The sequence below is a fragment of the Haplochromis burtoni genome, unplaced genomic scaffold, assembly GCF_018398535.1.
Source record: "Haplochromis burtoni strain Fernald_Lab_line unplaced genomic scaffold, NCSU_Asbu1 Contig_809, whole genome shotgun sequence".
Taxonomy (NCBI): domain Eukaryota; kingdom Metazoa; phylum Chordata; class Actinopteri; order Cichliformes; family Cichlidae; genus Haplochromis; species Haplochromis burtoni.
Window position 1 is genome coordinate 34,013 of NW_024583170.1, and position 24,129 is coordinate 58,141.

General features: G+C 37.8%; 1 protein-coding gene across 2 annotated transcripts in view; it reads left to right on the plus strand.

Moving 5' to 3' along the window:
* galt (galactose-1-phosphate uridylyltransferase) overlaps positions 1 to 23,761 on the plus strand; it is a 41,736-nt gene extending 17,975 nt beyond the window's left edge. For both annotated transcript variants that reach the window (XM_005950612.3, XM_005950613.3), the window contains exons 7-11: positions 279 to 401; positions 7,577 to 7,709; positions 10,356 to 10,439; positions 22,402 to 22,556; positions 22,977 to 23,761. In XM_005950612.3, the coding sequence (XP_005950674.1) occupies positions 279 to 401; positions 7,577 to 7,709; positions 10,356 to 10,439; positions 22,402 to 22,556; positions 22,977 to 23,036 (555 nt within the window). In that variant the 3' untranslated portion in view covers positions 23,037 to 23,761. The remainder of the gene's footprint in view (positions 1 to 278; positions 402 to 7,576; positions 7,710 to 10,355; positions 10,440 to 22,401; positions 22,557 to 22,976) is intronic.
* Positions 23,762 to 24,129: the final 368 nt, after the last annotated feature.

Below are 24,129 nucleotides of genomic sequence, written 5' to 3' on the forward strand. Positions count from 1 at the left end.
ATTGATAAATCACCCTATTAAATAGCAAATGTAATGTGGTCATTTGGAATCAGGGCAGTGGGGAAAAAGTGGGTAGATTCACTTAATAACCCTTTTATAATCTAAACATTGTGTAGTGTAACTACATACACACACACACACACACACACACACACACACACACACACACACACACACACACAAACATATATATTAAGTTATTCTAGATTCTATGTTTTTGCATCTGTCATCACCATCATCATCATCATGATCATAATCAGCGTTCTGCTTTCATATAGGTGTGGGCCAGCAACTTTCTTCCTAATGAGCCGGCTCTGTCAGACCGCTGTCAGAGAGCATACTATCAGAAACACGGAGAGCCAATGCTGCTGCAATATGCCAAACGGGAGGCTGAGAAAAAGGTACGGCTCACACATAAACACATTGTTTTGGTAACCTTTAAAACACGTGAACATTTTTGAAATAGTAATTTGTAATCTGTAATTTAATACATTTTAATTCACAAAATAAACAAACAAAATATATAATAATTAATTAATGATAATTAACTCATTCACTGCCATTGACGTCTATAGCCGTCAATTGCAGTGAATGAGTCAATGGGTTTAACTCATTCACTGCCAATGGCTGGCAGTGAATGAGTTAATAATGTTTCTGAATGATTAGTTACGCCATCAGTTGTTTATTCAATAATTACATTTGGGTAATTTAAAATAATTATATTATTTATTGTATATGGAATTATAACAGCAAGACTTTCTTTTGCCGTGTGTCTAAAACTGTTGGACACAGAGATGGATGAAGGTGTACTGTGGTATCTGTGCCATGGCAGGACCCCATTTTAATACAGTATGCACCCTTTAAGCAAAATTTTCCATTGTCCAGTTTTAAGGTTGTGGATGAGTAGATTTTAAGCATGGTTTGTTAAATCCTACACTGTAGTTTTGGAGCATAAACCGAACTCATTCCATTGTGTAATTTTGTAATTATCTTTTAAGAGAAGTTTAATTACCTGTCAAGTTCCTATTTAATAACAGTAGCTATTATAAAGTGTTCCCAAAGCTTGTATTTTACTCTTCCTGTGAGGTCAGGTTATTATCAGATTCAAAATTTCTAAAGTCATGAATTATGGAAAGTGTATCCAGTGTATTATCCAGAAATTGATGTCTAATGTGTGCTCCACAAGGAGACGTACAAGAGATGTGGTCTCCCAGGTCAAATATGCAACTCAAACCATAATACATGATTCCGAAGGCCTGTTTAATCAAATGATTTTCTTAATATAATACTTCAGTTATTTTTTTTGATATAATGTTGATGGAAATTCCTCGAAATGCAGGATGCCTGCAAACCTCTGCCGTAGTGTTTTTCTCACCATGACTGCTCTCTTTATCTGTCTACTTTACCACACTTTTCTGCCATGCTGCTCTTTTCCTCTCTCTTACTTATACCTCACCATTCTCTTTTGATTTCCCATCCACATCATCTGCCTGTCTCTTGGTCAGTGAAGCGTGTGATTGGACAGCAGAGATGCTCATTAACATAATGCTGCAGCATCAATCTTCAACCTGCCAGAAGAACAGGAAAACTCTGTGTGGGTGTATTTGAGTGATCTTTCAGTCATGTGTACAGCATCAGCAGCAGTAACCACTGAAGACAGCTCCTGACTACGGTAGCCATAATACTCTGACAATCCATTAAGCGGTGCAGCTTCGTAGCTTACCAAAGTCATACTAAAACATTTCTTGACAGATTTTTGAGCGCCGTGTACCACATAAAATCGGTTCGAGGTCAGTAAGCACAACCAGAATTCATACATAAGGCACACCGGATTATAAGGCGCACTGTTGATTTTTGACAAAATTAAGGGATTTTAAGTGCGCCTTATAGTGCGGAAAATACAGTATGCTACCAGTTGATCTTGTTGTAATGATATTAGCTAGCTGTGCCTTCAGTTTTAGACTTCCACCTGTAAGATGTTCTTGTAGTTTGATGTAAATTTACTGGGGCAACTATTCCCAATTAAAGTAATGATATCACATTACTAATATCACAAACTATATTTTCTACCAAGATGACAAGAATGACTACATTTTCATGTCTACATTAAACCTGATATTAAAACCTACAGACAATAAAGTCAGAATTCTGACTTTTTTCATAATTCTGAGAAAGAAGACAGAAAATCAGGACTTTCTAAATAAATGTCTTTCTTTGGTTAATTCCTGCCTGCATCCTGTGTAAGGATCTTTGGCCCTCTTCATCACATTTCTCACACTATGTATAACCTACACACCATGACAGTTAATTGCCTTGACTTCACTTTTTTCTATATATTAAAGAGGGGAAGCGCACAACAATAAATATACAACATTATTAAATAGTGATGATCATGGTAGTTAGTTTTTGTTTTTTGTTTTTTTTGTTTGTTTTTTTTTTTACCAGAGAGTAGCCAGAGTAGCTCTTCCTTTTAAAAAGCAGTGTTTGGGCAAAGTCAGACTGATGAGCACCACCTGCATACTTAATGTAAAGGCCTTGAAAGACTGATACCAATCATTTTATATAAATATTTGCAAGAAAGGAAATCATTTTTTATCCATAATGTTGAACTTTTTTATTTTACTTTTTAGTTAGGATGATTCATCAGTTAACATTTATGAACACACACATACACACGTGCACATGCACGCATAGACTCAAATAAGCCTTTTAAATATAAAAAGACCCTTAACTTCTTTTCTGTTAGTTGCTAAAGTTTCACTTTTGGTTTGTAAACTGTTCATTTTCCTGCTCATTTACCGTAAATTGTGGTCATTATTATTTTGATTAGATATTAAAAATGCAGCTGAAAATCACATACAACTAGACAGTGATATTTTTCTACTTGTAGCCTACTCTTGAATTGAAAGCGTTTTTGTTTTTTTTGTAGTTGTTTTTTTTTTATGCCAAAAAAGTATTTCAAGTTTAAGAATGGGTGAAGAGCGTTTCAGATTAACTGCAAGGAGTAAAGTAAGACGAAGGCAGACACGCAAGTAGATGGAACGAGAGACAGAAAGAACAAAAGAAGCTTGCAGGAGTCGAGTGGAGATAGAGAGAGAGGAGTGAAGGCACAAACAGAGATGCAAAGTCACAAAGAGAGAAAGACATGCAGGTGAGAGGAAAAAAGAAAAAATCAGACAGCCTCTGATTCATTCAGGGAATGAGCTGACCTGTTCTACTGGGAGTGTGTGTCTGTGTGTGAGGGAGATGGAGAGGATAGCATTAAGGCTTTGAGAAGAGCAGAGTAGACACTTGAATCTCCTAGACAGGTACTCATGGGGACTGACCTTTATAAAATCAGTGTGAAAGTAGAAGTGTGTGTGCAAAAAAAGCCTTGTCGTCTTCTAACGTCTCTCTCCTTCTCTCCCTCTCGCTGGCTCCTTGCTCCTGTCTCTCTGACCTCGTGGTTAGGACCTTAAATTGGCACACTGCCGTGTTTAGAGGACTCTGAATTGGTCTTCGGCTCCCAGGTGACACTCTTGACTTTGAAACAAAAACTTTCTAAGCTAATTGAATAAAACTCCTTGGGATTTGCTGTCCATGAAGTGTCTGTTTTACGCCACCCTTCGCTTCCTCTCTGTCATTTAATAGCACCTCCTCTTCAATCTTTCCTCACCATTCTGGCTCTCAGTTTTCCATCTTCATTGTGTTTCTCTGTAATTCTGTTGAAAGCACTGAAGACAAAAGAACTTGAGTAGGCTTGAGGATAAAGAATAAAAAACTGAGTGTTAATAGAACAAAAATAGAAGAAACTATGTAGATATATGTAGCGTAAGTGCTTTTAGGTTAAAAAATTTTTTATGGTTAAAAGCATAAAATGTGAGTCATAGTGATTTGATTAAATAATTTGCATTAAAATATTATACAGTTTTCTTTACAGTGTTGCGCTACATCATCCCTTTTAAAAGATAAATAAATAAAGCGTATGTGGTGAAACAGAAGCCATGGTCTCTGTGGTATTACTCCAGGCACTAAGTAGAATTCTATACAGCAAATTCACTTGATTAGGAGAACTGAACATTTTGTGATTCTGTTAGATTACTTTGTGTTTTCCCCCCACAGTTATTTAACAGCACATTATTCCCTGTAGATCCATTAATTATGCACTAATGCCTTTCTGGGCAAGCTTGTTCAAACCTGTGGAAGAATTATAGCTCCGACTCTTATCTGGCTAGAAGTGTGATTACTGATAATTAGGTTTATAGTAGTATTGCACAACAACTCTAGTTCTGGGGTTAGAAACACAGTGATGGGAAATGACAGAATGAGTCACAATACATTATTTTCTGCTGGTGTGGGGGATGTCTTGAATACCTGGAGGAAATCCAGGGTCCAAAATTCAGCAATCACCGCACAGAAGGTGCAACAAGGGTGAACAACATGCTGGTAGAAACATGTTCAGTATTTAAACCTTTGAACTATTGTTAATTGTTTTCTGTTAGTCTAACTCCCTTTGCTCAGGTTGGATTGTAGGTATGTTGCTAGACTCTGATAAGTTATGATTTCTGATGTGCAAATGGTTGCAAATAAAAAGAGTGAAGGAAATCAAAAATCAGGCAAACTAGGTGTACACTGAATAAATAAAGCACCTTTCAAAAACAGAATTTGCACAGTGCTTTCAGAGGCAAGTACAAGTAGAAATTTGAAAAGAAAGCCAGAGGTTATGGCCAGAAATAAAACTGTAAAATTAAACTGAGGTTAAGAGACAGAAAAACACTGCATACAAAATACACAAGACAGCCAAAAAAGATACACAAATAACAACAAAATAAAGAACAAGAAAGAGAGCGCAAACATCACATAAAAGCAAGTTTATGAAAATGTGTTTTTTGGAATTAATTTGAGACAAGTCACAGATTTTCCAAGACTTATATACTCAGGTGGGTTATTCAAAAGGATATTCTAAGTCTTGACTTTGGAAACACCAGGAGGGCAGGACTTGAGGATCTAAGGCTGTAAGATGGCTGATATCGGGGTAACACATCTGCTATGTAGCCTGGAGCCAGATCAAAACATGCTTTAAAAGTGATAAGTAAAATTTAAAAACAAACTCAAAATTACAAGAAGCCAGTATAGAGAAGGTATGTGTATTTATTTCCTTTGACAATGCATTGTGTTGAGTTGTTGATCTGTGTATTATTTTATTCTTGTCTCTTACAAACCTTATGATTATACACAGCACACTATATATCATTTTAGTACCATTTTGAGAGATGTGATTCACTGAGTGCTCCATTCAGCATTATCAATTTAACACAAACTTTACTTTTGCAGTTAGGCTCTGGTAAATCCTTTCTTCTATCAGTGATCCTTGGATTGTTTATGCTCATTGACTTGAATTCAACTTGTTCTTTTTAGGGAAGCGAAATCACACATCATACAAGCCTGTGTGCAGTGTGTCAATTAGGTGCTATGGATGATGGAAACCAAGAAGTGCAGTTGTATAGCTCATGATTTTGGCTTTCTGCCACAGTTCTTTTCAATCTCAATACACTCACAGATCAGATTTCAGATTTCCAGCTTTTATAAATTCACTCTTCACCTGGCAGTACTAAGCAACAGACAGGCATCTTAGCTTCATATCTTTGGTTAAAGAACCCTTTGAGGTGTTAATTTATCAGGTCTGCGCTTTGATAACAATAAGCAGTGAGTTCTGTTAGGAAATGCATGCAAACAAACAGAACCTGGAAGTAAAATGCAAAGAGGAAAAAACGATTGCATGTATTCTGTTGGGATTACTAGCCAAGTTGCATCAGATTCATGCTAGTGATTTAACACACACAAGCATGTGCACACACTTATCTATTTTTGATGGATTGTAATAGCAAGGTCAGGGCTTGTTTGTGCCCATTCATCAGCTTGTTAATTCTTGGCTTCAGACACATTTTGCATATAAACAATTTATGATAATTAGGCTACTTGCTGCGAACAGCCAAACCTGACTGACCCATTATATTACCATTTTGAACCCACTTTGTTACAGCATGCTCTTTTCTTTTTTTTTTTAACTTTATGGCTCCTTTTTCTAGTGTAATAAGCTAAAGGGATCAAATTACTACTTTCAACATGTGTAGGGTAATTTTAGTTTAGCAAACATAAGTGTGAATGTTCCTGTGTAGCATCGGGTATATCTTTATGTATCATGGAAATTTTCTTTTCTCTTTTTTTTCTGTTTGCATAATATAAGACAGCAAAACCCTATACAGGTATACAGTATCTGTATGACACATACCATAAAAGGTATAATTACAGTATACAATAATGTGGAAAGTTTTTTTTTGTTAGGAAAATGGGAAATGGGTGCAGCGCAAAACATGAAACAAATGGAGATGCACAATACAAGGCAAAAACTAAGTTTGTACAATTTAATGGGCTTGAAAAATCAACATTTGGTATGATCTCCTTTTATTATCCAACATAGCATGAACTGTCTTCATAGCTTCTTGAAGGACTATTGCCTGAAATGCAGCCCCAAACCATGACAGAGCCTCTATTGTATTTTACAGTCAGCTGCAGACCTTTACTGTTTACCTTTCTCAAATTTCAAATTTGGATTTATCACTCCATAAGACCTGTTGCCACTGATCTTTCTTGTCAGTTCTTGTGTAATTTGGCAAACCTCAATTTTTGTCTCCTTGTTTTTCTTGCTTACAAATAGCTTCTTGACAACCAATCTTCCAATGAGACCATTTCGATGAGGTATCAGTAGATGGGTCAGATGCACCTCTCAGGTCCTGTGTCAGGTCTTTGCTGCACGTTTTCCTATTTCTTAAGGAAATGACTTTCAGATACTGTTTATCTGTTGTAGGTCAATTTTGTAGCCCTGTTCCTTTTTTTGTCATCTATTTGTTTGATTTCCTCAAAATTCTTAAGGACACACTTAACATCCTGGTGAGATATCCCAAGCTTTTTGATAACAGCTCTTTGGGAATCACCTTGTTGATATGAAAATACTATGTTATGCCTGTCAAAGTGTTATCTTTGGCTTTTTCATAAATTCAAGGAAAGCACGTGACCAAAAATACCTAAAGATACAATTAAATGTTGCTTCTTTGCTTTGTTCTCTGTTAGGTGTACACGGGACACTGTTGAGTCATCCCTTGAGTCAGGTGTCTTTTTTATGCTTGAATGATTCATAGGTTAGTGTTAGGTGTCTCAATAAATAAACACACATTCCTATGAAAATGGTCGGGTACAAGGACTGGAGTGAAAATGAAAATGAATCAGCCAATGTACAAAGAAAAGCTTTGGAAGTTATTCAGAAAGGCTGAAGAAACTATTGCTAAGGCAACTTTAAAAATATAAAAAAAAAGTCTGGCTTATTAGAACTGAGATTTAAATAAAACCTTGGAGGCTAAAGACTTTTGCACAGCAGAAGTAATTTTGGTTTGTAAAAATGGTAATGTGATGACCTCATGAAGTATCTGGGAAGCCACTTTAGCTTTGTATCAGCAATTTAGGCTTTATATTATTGATATGTAATACATAATTCTGCTTCTTTGCACACTTTAAAACATGTTAATGTGTATCCTCTTAGGAACGTGTTGTGGTGGAGAGTTCTGATTGGCTGGCAGTGGTTCCATATTGGGCAACTTGGCCCTATCAGACATTGTTGTTACCAAGACGACATGTCCTCCGAATCAGTGACTTGACAACAGAGGAAAGAGAGGGTAAGTGTGTGTTTTAAGACTGTCTGTGTGTAAGGATACTTACAGAGTTAGTGACTGAGAGAGTGATACGGCAATTTAGAGTTCTCTGAGGTGAAACTGTGATTGAGTGAAGAACCTGCAGCTTTGATTTCTGATATGTATCATCTTCAAAGTAGAAAAAGTATATCATTTTAGACCCTTTTACACACTTTAAGTTCAAAAAGTGTTTTCTAAGCTGTTTAAGTACTATGTAACTACAGAAGAGTATTACCTTTTAATACATTTGTCAAATCCTCCACTATGTGAAATTGTTGTAACTGATTACTTAATTTTTTGTTATTGTTTTGTTTTTGCGATTTCTTTTTGTAAAATAATGATTAACTTTATCTTTCGGTTTTCGTGTTAACACTATTCCAAATAATTAATCACTGTTAAAGTATGGTTTAGTGGTTTACATGCATTTAAGGTTAAAGACATTATAGACATTATATACTTGATTAAAATTGCAAATACATCACCTTTTCTCCAACATATACAGTGGGGCAAAAAAGTATTTAGTCAGCCACCGATTGTGCAAGTTCCCCCACTTAAAATGATGACAGAGGTCAGTAATTTGCACCAGAGGTACACTTCAACTGTGAGAGACAGAATGTGAAAAAAAAATCCATGAATTCACATGGTAGGATTTGTAAAGAATTTATTCGTAAATCAGGGTGGAAAATAAGTATTTGGTCACCTCAAACAAGGAAAATCTCTGGCTCTCACAGACCTGTAACGTCTTCTGTAAGAAGCTTTTCTGTCCCCCACTCGTTACCTGTATGAATGGCACCTGTTTGAACTCATCATCTGTATAAAAGACACCTGTCCACAGCCTCAAACAGTCAGACTCCAAACTCCGCCATGGCCAAGACCAAAGAGCTTTCGAAGGACACCAGGAAAAGTATTGTAGACCTGCACCAGACTGGGAAGAGTGAATCTACAATAGGCAAGCAGCTTGGTGTGAAAAAATCAACTGTGGGAGCAATCATCAGAAAATGGAAGACATACAAGACCACTGATAATCTCCCTCGATCTGGGGCTCCACGCAAGATCTCATCCCGTGGGGTCAAAATGATCATGAGAACGGTGAGCAAAGATCCCAGAACCACACGGGGGGACCTGGTGAATGACCTGCAGAGAGCTGGGACCAAAGTAACAAAGGTCACCATCAGTAACACACTACAACGGCAGGGAATCAAATCCCGCAGTGCCAGACGTGTTCCGCTGCTGAAGCCAGTGCATGTCCAGGCCCGTCTGAAGTTTGCCAGAGAGCACATGGATGATACAGCAGAGGATTGGGAGAATGTCATGTGGTCAGATGAAACCAAAGTAGAACTTTTTGGTATAAACTCAACTCGTCGTGTTTGGAGGAAGAAGAATACTGAGTTGCATCCCAAGAACACCATACCTACTGTGAAGCATGGGGGTGGAAACATCATGCTATGGGGCTGTTTTTCTGCCAAGGGGACAGGACGACTGATCCGTGTTAAGGACAGAATGAATGGGGCCATGTATCGTGAGATTTTGAGCCAAAACCTCCTTCCATCAGTGAGAACTTTGAAGATGAAACGAGGCTGGGTCTTCCAACATGACAATGATCCAAAACACACCGCCCGGGCAACAAAGGAGTGGCTCCGTAAGAAGCATTTGAAAGTCCTGGAGTGGCCTAGCCAGTCTCCAGACCTCAACCCCATAGAAAATCTGTGGCGGGAGTTGAAAGTCCGTGTTGCTCGGCGACAGCCCCAAAACATCACTGCTCTCGAGAAGATCTGCATGGAGGAATGGGCCAAAATACCAGCTACTGTGTGTGCAAACCTGGTAAAGACCTATAGTAAACGTTTGACCTCTGTTATTGCCAACAAAGGTTATGTTACAAAGTATTGAGTTGTATTTTTGTTATTGACCAAATACTTATTTTCCACCCTGATTTACGAATAAATTCTTTACAAATCCTACCATGTGGATTCATGGATTTTTTTTTCACATTCTGTCTCTCACAGTTGAAGTGTACCTCTGGTGCAAATTACTGACCTCTGTCATCATTTTAAGTGGGGGAACTTGCACAATCGGTGGCTGACTAAATACTTTTTTGCCCCACTGTAAGCCAATGACAGAATGTTTTTGAACTGTGTGTTACAAATATTTTAGCTCTCAAAGATAAAGATAGATAAAGATAAAATTAAAGAAGAGATCATATTTTAGATATTAGAAGTGAAACTACTGATTAATTGTGACAGATTACTTTGAATATTTTTTTATTTATCTGTTGTGTGTGTGTGTGTGTGTGTGTGTGTGTGTGTGTGTGTGTGTGTGTGTGTGTGTGTAATTGTTTGTATACTAATAATTCTGGACTTTTTTCTTTTATATTCCAGTTTCCCTCCAAAATACTGATTTTTTTTATTTTTAAATTTTTCAGTTCAAAGCTTTTTTGCTTGCATTTGTTTCTCATTTCACATTTAAAGTTTTTTTTTTCACTCTTACACCCTTGCTTCAGCTTCCCTTCCTCATGTAGTTAATTTTTAACTATGCGCACAGGTATATAAGTATATGTAAATGTATTCATGCTCCCTATTTCCCACACTATTTGCCTTTAGTCATTATATCTATGTCTGTGTTACTGTTTGTCAGGTCTGGCTGCCATTATGAAGCGACTACTGACCAAATATGACAATCTGTTCGAAGTCTCTTTTCCATACTCCATGGGCTGGCATGGTAAGACAAAAAGTGGCATGGTCGGGGGGGAATTAAAAAGAAACAGTCATATTTTTATGATATTTTAAGAGAGTGAAAGAAATATGAGAGACAGATGGCAGAAAACTTTCAAGATACTTTTAGTTTAAATAAATAGATGGATGTATCACATGTAGACTACTACAAAATATTGTAATATATCCATATAATAATATAAAATGACACAGATGGTATATCTTTTCTTCTGTGAACTGTCACAGTGGATTTTAAATCAGTCAATCAAGGTGTGATTGAAGTGCAGACTCTCAGTTTTAAATCAAGAGGTTTACTAAACGTATTGCCTTAACTGTTCAGCAATTATAGCCATTTTTACACAATGCCTCATTTTCAAAATTAACTGAACAAACTAACAATTTTAAATATTAGGAGGTTTTCACTACTTTGCATTCAGTTACTGCCTGACATCTAGAAACCCCAAATGATGCATTTTCTCCTTTGAGATGCTTTGCTAGGCCTTTACTGCAATCACTTGGCTTTTGCTTTGTCCATCTCTAGTTTTTTGGTTTTGTCTTTAGCAACCGAAGTGCATGCTCTATTGGTTGAGATCAGGTGAGTGACTTGGCCGTTGAAGGATGTCCAATTCCTTTTCCTTGAGAACCTCTTTGTTCGCTTTTGCACTGTGCTTTGGGTCATTATCAATTTATACTGTAAAGTTCCATCTAATCAATTTTGCATGATTTGACTGAATCTGAGTGATCCGCTAGCGCAGTTATTATAGAATAATCTATAAAAATGTGTGTTTTCAAGTGTTTTCATAGTCAGTATTTAAATGATTTCTCATACCACACCAAATTGGCACCAATGAGAAGTCATATGGAAGGAGGGTGATTAAAATTCTGTCACACCTTATGTTTTTGACAGCCCCGCAGATTTTTAATACTGAAAATCCACCCCACTTTGACCTCATATGCATTATATTTTCTGCAACACAAGATTAAAGATGCCACTTCTTGCCTTTTTCCTTACATCCTCTGGTTTTTCTTTGAGCTTTCAATTGCTTTTCTCCACCTCTTGTTATATTTAATTATTTGTGCCACCCTTTCTCCATTAAGTCAACGTTCACCCTGTGACATGCTTTTTAATAATGGCAGATCGGCATAATTAACATGCAGAGGACTTCTCATCCCCAGTCTTCCACCTATCTCCTTGATCGGTCTTTTCTCCCCAACATAATTTTGCAAAGGCACTTCATCATACACAACACAAAATGAACATATGAATATTGATCAGTTCGTCCAATGTCACTGGAAAGATATATGTTCGTTAAGGTGCAACACACGTTTTCTGATGTTTAGATAGCTCTTGCTGCAATTGCATCATCTCTGCTGTAATAAATTGGTTGATAAAGTCTCAGCTTTGACATCAGCCACTTACTGTGTTACCACTTTAGTGTGCACTCAGACACATTGAAATATTTACATTTTTAAAACTTCTACAAAAGATACAACCTTTTTGTCTCTTATGTAAAACAGGAGATCTTAGGCTACGTTCACACTGCAGGTCTTAATGCTTAATTCCGATTTTTTGATCAAATCCATTTTTTTTGTCTGCTCATTCACACTACAAATAAATTGTGACAGCAAACGCGCTCTAGTGTGAACCCTCAAAGCGGCCCGCATGCGCAAAAGAAGACGTCACACACAACGCGCTCTGTTTAGACCCAGACCAAACAGTATTATTTGACTGTTTCAGACTTTACGTTTCCCAATTTTGCCTTAAGTTATAAAGTTATTTTGTTATTTACATATGGCGTAATAATGATCCTTATTGCTGTTTTAGAGAGGAGCCATGCTTCAAAGGATGCAGATTTCTGTCAGAATCTGCAGATTATACAGTACAAATAAAATGTTCCTCTACACCGGATGGCCAGGAAGCGTTAATGATGTCTTCTCGGACGCTTCTCTGGCGCTGATAATTTGTGTCTGTTTTGTGTCAGTGACGTAAAAGACGGATTTAATGTGACATGACCGTTCAAACAGCAGACGCTTTCTAAAACATCAGATATGTATCGGATTCAGTACCACATATGAAAGTGACCCAGATCGGATTTGAAAATGTCGGATTTGTGCTGTTCACACTGTCATACCATAATTGGATATGGGTCGCATAGGGTCAAAAACGTCAGATTTGATGCGTTTTTCGCCTGCAGTGTGAACGTAGCCTTACAGATAAAGAGGACTCACACACAGTGTAATTTATACTCCTTCAGTCTTAAATTTCTTTTTTTAATAAAGGCATACTGACTGAATGTTATCATATACAACATTTAGTTTTGATTTGAGATTCTACTTAAACATATTTGATTGTTTTCTAATTGGCTTTTTGGCCAGGTAGGGTAGGAATAAGATGTAATCACCTCAGAATCCTAGTTTCCTTGCAATCAGTGTTTTAATATTTACTCTTTTTTAGCTCTGTTTTGGTTCCCTTTGGAGAAATAGCAGCATGCTTTACAGTTAACTTTGTCTGTTTACCATTTTATGCAGGGATGAAAGTGTTGAGACGCACCTCTTAATCATGCTTTATTCTGTTTCTTGCCATGGGTGTATAAAGTCATGCTCAGCCTCCCAGACTGTCTTTACAAACAATTATGAAAGAATGGTTTGTTCTTAAGAGGTCACTGAGCATGGTACTGCAATAGGATGCCACCACTGCAGCAAGTCGTTACTGCAGCAAGTCGTTCTGTGTAATTCCATTCCTTATATATATTCATTGATTTGACCAAATTCCACCAAAATAAGGCTTGGCGACCTCCATGTTACCCACCATGTTATTCTCAACCATTTGGTGCCTAAAATTGTACTCATTTAAATTGACTGTTGAATACTTTTTCTTTCTACTTTGAATACAAAAAATCTGACTGAACTGAAATGTTTTATTTTAACTATTTTTTAACCATTGGTTGCACACAGAGATATTTCACAAATGACCATACTGTTACCGCATTTTTTTGACATCCTCCTTGTGAAATCCAAACGACATCGAGTTTCATTCCCTTGCTTGTTTGAAACTCCGACTGTCGCCATATTTTCCCTATAGTACTATATAAAAACACATGCTAGGCAGAAAGTGTTCCAGTTGGGAAGGGGAATTAATGATGCATTCGCAGTGTGTGGGAGAAAACGCCCCACAGTGAATTACACGCAGACTGGCTTAATTTTATTATTATTAATAGGCAGTTTATACTCAGTGGTTATAATATAGCCTTTTGAACCATCGTACGTGGAAAAACTTGCGATAAATAGAGTATATTTGATATATCGCCCACCCCTACACCAAAATGGACCACCTCCATACACCCCCTGCCACCTGCTCCTGGATCAAAGATTTCCTCAAAAACCAGCCTCAATCAATCCGACTCAACCCCCACCCCTCATCCCCACTGTCACTCAGCACCAGATACCCTGTACACATATGACTGCACACCTACCCACCTAACCAACCTCATCGTCAAGTATGCCAAAGACACCACTGTGGTTGGGCTCATCTCTGACGGAGATAAGACAGCGGAAGTACAGAACTTCAGAAAATAACCCAAAGCTGAACACCCTTAAAACAAAAAAAAAACTCGTAATGGACAGATAGGTCTACTCTCCTCTTATTATAATTGGAGAATGGGTGAAATCTGTCTCCACCTTCAGGTTTCTGGTCACCCACCAGTGGCTGCACTTCCTCTGTGTCCTGAGGAAGAATAACCTGGACCAGATGCTGCTGTCCTTCTACTGCTCCTCAGTAGAGATCGTGCTCTCCTACTGCCTGGGTGTTTTTACGCAGGGACTACAACTCAGAACAGGAAGGCTGCACAGAGGGTAATTAACACTGCCACCACAAAAATCATTGGCTGCCTTCAGCTACCCCTGGAGACCATTGCTGGATTCTCCTGTCTCATGAAAACCAGGGCCATCACAGGTGACCTCTTGCACCCCGCCCACCAACTGTTTGACCCGCTGCCCTCTGGTTGGTGCCTCAGGTCAATCAGGTCCCACACCTCCAGACTCACAAATAGCTTCTTCCCGTGGGCCATTCGGATTGTCAACAAACACTATCTTCCCACACCCTACCCCTTGCCCACCAGCATTGCCTCATCAATCTGAGCTATGGTCTAAGTAACCTTAACCACTCAGGCCACTCACACGCAGTCTCTTTTCAGACCAAGTCTTTTCTTTGCACTGCCTTCAAGCACTTTGCAACTATTTTGTTCTCCAATGTGTGCCTTTCTCTTATTTTTGTATATATCCCTCTTGATTGTGTATATTTCTCCTGTTTGCTATTTATTCCTACTGTCTACTATTTATATTTTATTCTGGCACAGTTGGTGTGAAGCACCTACAATTTTGTTGTACATGTACAATAACAAATAAAGGACTATTCTATTCTATTCTACTCTATGCTATGCTATTGTGAAGTGGACATGTTTAGGAACTGCAATAATTTAGTCAAGACCATGTACAGATACAGAGTAGGGTCGCTGAGTGCTGATAGCATTGTGCATAACAGCCACCAATGTTATGGTGTTACAACAATTGCAGAGTTGCAAACCTCCTTTGGCATTAACATTATGGCTAGACCTTCATGACATGGGTTTCCATGGCCAAGCAGCTGAATGAAAGCATTACATTATGGAGTGGTTTAATGCACTCCATCCACCATTGGACCCGTGAGCAATGGAAGTGTTCTCTTTGGATTAATTGTGCATCTAGGGCTGCAGTTTTAATCTTAATCATGATTTTGGCTTCTTACAATTAAATGACGATGATCGAGTGATGTTTAAATTGCCCACTCCACCAACAGAACATGAAGCAAAAGCAAATAAAGTGTCCTCTAAATATTCACTGCCTGAATATTTCCCTGAGTATACCAGCCAGTTTTTTTTTCTGTGCCATGCAGCTTGAAGTTTCCTGCACCAGTCTAGAAAAGTAACAATACATTAAAAAGAAAAAGATGTACAACAAAGTTCAAATGTCTGCCACAGCAGAAGTTTAAGAACTTTCCCTTGAAGTGGATCAACATCCATTATTTATAAGTGCTTTGGATTGAGCAAAAGTGATGTTAACCAAGAGCGAATCATATGCAAAGAGTTCACTGCAAAGTTACACAACTGCCTGGAAACACAAATTACAAAACTACAGTATAACTAATGCTTGAAGGCCAAGAAAAGCAAAGCAGCTGCTGCTAATATAAATTGTCCAGCATTAACAATCCATCCAAATCAAAAAGATCCACTGAAGATGTGAAAATAGTGTTCTGTTTACAGATGCAATGAACAAATTCTGTCAGTAAAATCAATGAATAGTCATGACAAATAATCATGATCTCAATATTGATCAAAAATAATCACGACAATCCTTGACTAAGCAACCCTTGTGTCAGCTATAACGTTTGGCAGAGGAGGGATGCTATTTTGTTTGGGTTTTTTTTTTTTTTTTTTTTGTTCTGGGTTGGGCTGTGCTCCTAAATTCCAGTGAAGGTAAATCTCTAAACTTTAGTTTACAATTTTAGACAATTCTGTGCTTCCAAATTAGGATGAAACATGGTTGAATGTCTTTGGTGGGAAAGAACTTTGCTGGCTTACAAAGAGCCCTGACCTTAACCACACAGAACACCTTTGGGATAAATTGGAACAGAGATTGTTGTTGGACGGTAGGATCTCGCTTGCAGTGACTGACCTCATCAGTTGTTTTCCTGGATGAATGGGCAAAGATTCCCATAAACATACTCTAAAATATTGTGTAATTCCTTCCCAAAAGAGTGGAAGCAGTCAAATCAATAGACTTAGAATGAGATATCATAAAAGCCCCTTTAGGTGTAGGAGGCCCATTACTTATTTTTTTTTTTTTTCATCCATGTAATGTCTTTATAGCGTTTTTTACAAAAAAAAAAAAAAAAAAATGAAAAAAAAATGCGTGAAGTCAGAAAAGGTATTTGAATTTACATTTCAGGTTGAACCGATCAAGTCATATCCTCTGAGGAAAGCTGAATTTGTTGTTGAGTTACAAGTCATTGCGAATTGAATATATGACAGTGGTTTGGCATGGAACTGAAGACACGTTTTGCCTTTGTGATGAAATAAATTTACATATTTATAAAATGCTGCAGGTGGCTCTTCTAAATGTTTTGCTGCTCTTTTGTATTTTCAGTTTAACAAATGTTTATTTGCCGTCATGTATTTCAATGCTGCGCCCATTTTTCTTGTACCTCCCCGTAATTTATAACTCATAAGGGAAATGAAAGAACAGCAAAGTGAAAAAGCAAATAAACTTGTGGGAACTGTAGAAAAATATCACTTTTGCAATTTATATTGGATATCAAATATCAGCCCAAAATAAGTTTTCTGAGGTGAAGAAGCAACTTGTACACAAAAGCAAGATTTCAAACTTTATCCAGAAAGTTCTCTGCTTTTTACGGAGGTGCTTCGTGAATGTACTGGCTGATAGTAACCTGTGCTTTAGAAAGTAAAGGAAATACATTACATACTGTGAGTCAAGCCACAGAAATGTCCTTGCATTGTGTTCAAGCTGGGGCAGAGGTTAGCAGAGTGCAGTGATGCGATGAGGTGATGAATGGCAGAAAGGACTGTAGTGCTATCATGGCTGAGTGGACAGAGTGATCCTTGTATAAGCTAAAGGTTGTCGGTTCAATCCTTGCAGCACCTGTGCCCTGTGAGTTGTTTTACTGAAAGGAAATCTCACTGCTCACTGACTGTATGTAAGAAGGCAAAATCAATATTTTATTAATGATGACCAAAACTACTGTATTCCCATCAGTCTCATCTGGTCTTTGCATTTAGTAAGTAACCAAGTAACACATTAAATTAATACTGAGACACAGTACCTGTCAGACATCAGTTTTCCTTTCTCAATACATGAAATTATAAAGTTAGCATTGTCCTTGTGAGCATATCAGTATGCTAAATTGATCATTTAGCTTAAAGGTCAACTCTACTGCTATTTGGTCTGTTGTAATTCCCCATTTTTTAAATTTTTGTTGTGACTTGTGTCTTCTTCCATTAGCATCCTCAGACCAGGGAAGGGTTTGATAGCAATCTGACTGCAAATAATAAACACAAGGTTAAAATGTATTATTTTGATTAGTCAAGAAAGAATTCAGAAATCTGTTATGTTCCAGAGAGCCAGTTTTTGGTCCATAAATATCTCTTGACAGATCAGTTTCAGAAAATGAAATCCTGTATTTTTAAGACCTACCACCTGAGTTGTCATGCTATCATTTTTTTTCTAAAGGAGGTCACTAGGAACAAGGCAGCCCACATGAAAGATAGTTTTAAAAGGCGAGATGAAACACTCCCACCCAAACTGCAGTGTGGTGAAAAGGACAGAGGGCACCAGAGGACACAGTCATCGAATCACTTTCTTCTTTTTATTTTATTTGATATCAAATCTTTGAAGCACTCTAAAGTTGCCTATGGTGAAAGATCCCACAGATCTTGTGTTAAGTTTTGACTTTAATCTTCTAGTCTGTTTCATTTCTTAGAGTCTAAAAGACTCAGGTCAAGTTAAAGCAATGTGTTGAAGGTTGTAAGCAGGGACTCAGTAGCTGCACCTTTATTTTTTAGCAAACAGAATGACTTTGATACATTGGAGAGTTGTCTCAGTTTAACAATTAAGACAGTATTTCAAAATTAGGCATTTAAATATTAGAATATTAAGCTAATACATATTTTGTTCGGTTTTGTCGTGTGCACTTAGCCAAAAACCTATAGCCAGGTTTTTATTTACACATTCTGTACTTGCAGACAATTAGGGGATTAAATGCCTGCCTGTTTCCTGCTATGTTTTGTATCTCTTGAAAGATTTCAGAGAGTTATGAATGCTTTATCAACATGGTGCATTGTACTTTTTTCCACATGCCATTCACATCAGCATACTTTTAACTTTTGTTCTATGCAAAATTGCTTCAGTTTAAACATATTTAAAATAGACAGCTCATTTCAGATTAATGACATTTCAATTGAATTTAAACCTGGACTTTTCCCCCCCTTACCCTCAATTTTTCATGTTTGTGCATAGGGCTGGGCGATATATCGAGTTTTTTAAAAATATCGCTATATTTTTATACGAGATATAAGATGTGACCATATCCTTTATATCGATATATACGTTATAATTATAGTTGTGGAGCCACAAGTTTGCCTCTCTTTCGTCCACTTTTGTCTTTACGCAACGTTACTCCGCCTCGCCTCTCCTTCACTGAACACAACTCCCCCTCCTCCCTCATAGCTTCACCTGCAGGCAGCGACAAGATGAACACGGCAAATCTCCGTTAACGAGTTACTGCGCATTGCTCCGTGCGTGGGGCTGGACGGCGTCAACATGCTAACGACCTAACCACGCTAACGCCATGCAGCCCACTGGGCTGCACAGCCTAAAATCCTTTCATTTTCTCAAAAGTTGACAGCGTGCCTTATGTATGAATTCTGGTTGTGCTTGATGACCGCGAACCAATTTTATGTGGAACACGGCGCTCAGCAATCTGTCAAAAAATGTTTTAGTACGACTTTGGTAAGCTATGGGGCTGCACCGCTTGATGGACTGTCGGAGCGGCTACCGAGGAGCCTCGCGTAGTAATATGCACTGTGCTTCAACGTAATATTACCGTATTGTGTGTGTGTATAAGGACCATAAATGGCACCTGAAGCGGATTTCAAACTCCAGGCTGTCAGTCACGCAGTAGAAGTTGGGAACAGAGCAGCTGTGAAATCTGCCTATGTTATTATGCTCAACGTCTTTTAGTTTACATTTTGACTGCACAATTGTGAGCTTTTTGTTATGGACAAAAACAACATACTTTTCTTATATTTATGGAGCATTATTTTTAATAAATGCTCATAATTTATTTTTGAGTAGTTTTTTTCATGTACATCTATGCTTTATGTTAATAAAAGTGCCTGTGTGACATCTGGGACACAGCTTTGACTAAGAACTCTCTTTTTGTTCTTACTTTATGGCTTTAAAAAAATATCGAGATATATATCTTATATCGCCATCCAGCTAAAAAATATCGAGATATGAATTTTGGGTCATATCGCCCAGCCCTATTTGTGCAGTTTTTTGGTGGATTATTTTAAGCATTATATGATTTTAAACATATAGTTAAATCACCGACCCCAAGCTTTCTAGTCCCATAGGCAACAACTTTACTTTAAACTTTGTTTACTTTAAACACACTGACCTCTCACTCTATATATACAGCACATAGCTTACATATCAGTTTATAGCTGTTTCTTTATTTTAGTTAATTTGGCAGAAGCCAGCTCTTATTATTTAGTGCTGGGCTTATTAGTGTCAGAGTGGTGACACAGAAAGATGGAGGACTGGGTGGATTCTGTTTGATTCACCTGGGAAATAATACATTATATTAAACTACCTTTCTGTTCCTTCAGGAGGCTTGCAGAGAGATGTGCAGCGCATCACAGACAATATTACCAGGCTGAGTAAAGGACTTGAACACAGATTGAGGCAGACACAGTATGCAGGGTAACAGTGATGTATGGTAGTCGTAAAACATCTGTCAGATATATAGTGTTATTGCTTGTCTTTGAAAATTACACTGCTAACTGTTCTGATTTGTGGCCCCATATCCAGGAATATCTGTAACTTTGTTAACTGTGAAATAATGCACCCAGTAATATACTGAAACACATGCCAGCAGAGCAAACACACCCAAAGACGATTTAAAACTAGGTAATTGTCTTCTAATAGGAACATCTGTCTCTATTCATTCTTTATCTGACTGCTTCAGGCTTTTCTTTGTTCCTCCTTTTTTTTCTCCCCCATCCATTAGTTTTCTTTATGTCGCCCTCCTGTCATCTGTATCTGTGTCTGATCAGACCCCGTTGTCAGGAAACTCACTCAAAAGGAGAAGCTTTCCTTGCGAATACAATGTCCCAAGGGATATTTCATACTTCTTTTGCAAAGATATGTGCCACTGCATTTTTTTCTTCCCTGATCACTTAATTAGCTTGCAGTAAGATACAAAAAAATTATTTAAATGCTTCACTCATAAATCAGTGAGTATGTATTGTTGGTCTTGGCACTTAGGGGATTTAGAGACTCGATGTAATAACCCAAATGTTTTTGGAATTTTCTGCAAGTTTTATGAATTTACATATGCAGATGGTAGCAAATTAAAGGCAAAAGGCAGAATTAAATGGCAGACAAACATGATGAGTGCAAATGATTGAATGATCATGAAAGTTATGGTAATTACAGGCTATTGCTTTTGTGAGTCACCAGATCTCAAGCCAGCTGAACAGCAACAGGAGGCACATTTGCACACTTTTTTCTTTAAATCAGAAAGCATGTCCTCACAATAGCCCAAGTTGGAGGGAAGTTTTTGTTTCTGTTACACTACATCATGGGTTATTCTTTAATTTACCATGTTAGTTAACTGATTGTTAAGCTTGTTGTGAGCTGGCTGTGCATATTTTTACCTTTTAGTGTTCTTGATTGTGCTCTTGTCAATTTGTGAGTGTGCTTGTGTATTTATTTGTTTCGTAGTTTCACAGGCACACTGAGGAAATAAATAATACGGTACACATGATCCACTGGTGGTCTGTTTCAGAAACTCATGATCTCCTGGGATTTTTCCACACAACCATCTCTAGAGGTTACAGAGAATGGTATGAAATAGAGAAAATATCTAAACAAAAACGCCAAATGAAATGACCAAACTGGCTGCTCATCCGGTCAGCTAAGAACAGAACACTAATGCTACATTTTGCACAGGCTCATTAAATTAGATGGTGGGAAATTGGAAAAATGGTCACTGGTCAAATGAGTCTCGATTTTTGCTGCAGCATTTGTATATTAGGGTCTTAGGAATTTGGTATGAACAACATGAAAGCATAGATCCACCCATCTTGTATCAATTGTTCAGGCTGTTGGTGTTGATAGACTGCTTTCAATAACACATCATGTCACAAAGCTCATCGTTACTGGTTTTTATGACAACAACAATGAGTTCAGTGTACTCACATGGCCTCCACAGTCACCAAATCTGAAACCAATGCAGTACTTTTGGTACGTCCTGGACTCAGACATTCACATAACGGACCAAAATACTTGAGGATCTTGTGGAATCAGTGCCACAGAGGCAGTCCTGAAGGGAGGGGTTCCAACCCCTACTAACAAGTTGTACATAACAAAGAGGCCAGTGAATGTATTTTAACATGCAGTGTCATACTGTCCTTTGAAAATTACAGTTCTTAGACTTGAAACATGGTGTCTTAACATGAAAATATGAAGGAGCAGGCATTCATGACTCTTCCACCAAGCCCTTGATGTGATATGTCAGATATATTTTTCATGGCTGCTTAGCATAGGCATCCTTTTTGTACTTTGATTTGCCTTCTTGATTTTCCATGTCACTGCTAGACCAGACTGGCTCTCACAGAAACGAGCATAAACAATATCACCACAACAGACCAACAGTTTAACATTATATTGTCACTGAAAACTCAGCTCCCATTTGTAGCTTTTATTCTTATTCTTCAGATTGATCCTACACAAGGTTCTTCAGGATCTGTGGACCTATCAATATGAAAGCATCAGTATGCATATATAGAAAGTCTCAGGTCTATAGGGTTGTGGAAAAAGTTGAACATTAGCAACCTTAATCTTTCTGAATAATCTGTAGTCTCAATCTGTAGCAGGGGTGTGGTCTCTGGCTCCGCTGCTGTGGAGGGGTGGTGCAGTGGGCTCGAGGGTCAGTGCCACTGTGGTTGGCAGGGCAGCTGCTGCCACTCAGTAATCAGTTTTTCCCTATTTCAGTGATGCAGGGGCTCGAGAGGGGAGCTGAGTCTGGAGTGGAGAAGCAGCTGAAAAGCTGAGCTCCCACCTGAGGCTGCGCGGGGTCCATTCATTTCACACAATGCAACTCAAGATTCTCTTCTGTCTTCTTTTTTTTCCAGGAGCGCCTACTGGCCCATATTTAAAAGAAGATAACTCCCATTGGCAGCTTCATGCTCACTACTACCCACCTCTGCTGCGTTCAGCAACAGTTAAGAAGTTTATGGTGGGTTATGAGATGCTCGCCCAGGAGCAAAGAGATCTCACCCCTGAACAGGTGATACATTTATGCACATGCGTTCATACCGAGCAGAGAACATGAACTTTTGATTTTTCTCATCTCCATTGAGCTTATCCAGACTACAGTCAAATGTCATAGTAACTATTTTTTACTCAAAGCTTCCTATAGTGAGTAACTACTGCAAGGAGAAGCTCAGCATCATAAACTGAATGATATTCAATTAAAAGTCAAAGTTGTGACTGCTAATATGGGACTGACACCTTAATTTTTGATTTACAAATGTTTACAAATATTAATTTTGGAGATAAAAAGCTAATGTCTTTAAATCAAAAGAAGAAAAAACATGAGTACAGGATTCCACTGATTCATGCTGTTGCTTTGAAAATGCATAGAACTCCATAAAATCGCATAAAAACTATGTCAAACTGCATAATAACTTTGTGTTTGTTGCCCTAGGCTGCCGAGAAGCTAAGAAACCTGCCAGAAGAGCATTATAAAAACCAGATAGATCCATGAAAACCAGAGCAAGAAAGGCACTGAATTGTAACAAACTGTGTGAAGGTTGGAAGAGGTGTATTTAAAAGATTTGTTATTTTAAAAAAACAAAAGGCATTTGCAAGAGACAAAAACCCCGTCTCAGAGTTACATGTTTAAGTACCATTTCCGACATAGGGCCGAAAGCTTTTTCTACATGCACCGATCAAAGGAATATGTGAATATTTTCTATTTTCAGTACACATGCACAAAATTTGGTACTGGATTTCTGACTGTAATAAAGGACTTTAAATAAAATGTGTGTGAAACCTCTCCAAACAGTATTCTCCCCTTCCTCACATCCCTTCTGTTAAATACTTACAAACATTTGTTTGGTTATATTGGAAAGTGTTCAGCCACAAAGGCATTTCCAATATAACCAAACACAGTGTTTTGTTAGTAGTATTGAAAAACTGGGCTAGGTCTAAGACTGTGCTACTCTTATTTTCATTATAATAATTATTATTATTATTATTATTTTTTCAAATCATAACGTCTTAAAATTCAACACTGAAAAGTTATCCTTTTTTCTGATACTAAATCTATGGTCAGTGGTGATGTGGGACAAATTTCCATTGAGCTATTAGAGGACTCGTGAAATAAAATGTTCTACCTGCTACTGAATGAAACACAACAGTAAGTACTGTACTCTTCACATGTTAAATGAGGTGTGCTCTCACTATGATAACAGTAGATGGTACTGTTGTTTAAAAAGTAAGGGGGGTGATTTGGTTTAGGCTGAGACTTTGACAAGGCTTTAGTTAAAAACCATTACCTTCCCAGTCTCTTTTTCTGGTTTTGATGTAGCCAAAACCTTTACGGTAGTGAACATTGCCATTCTCCTTAGAGAATTTATCAACAGTGAGTATGGCTTTGCTAAAGTCCTTCTTTGATCCCGTTTTATTATTAATGATTGATTGAAAATGGGGGCTGTAGGTCTTTTTCAGTTGTGGAGAAGAATGAATGGCACAGTGTGTAGCTACAGAACATTAGAGCAGGGTATTTGTATTCATACCATAGTGCTGCACACGACAATTCCCATTGCAGACATTCATTATTCAGCTTCTTAAAAAAA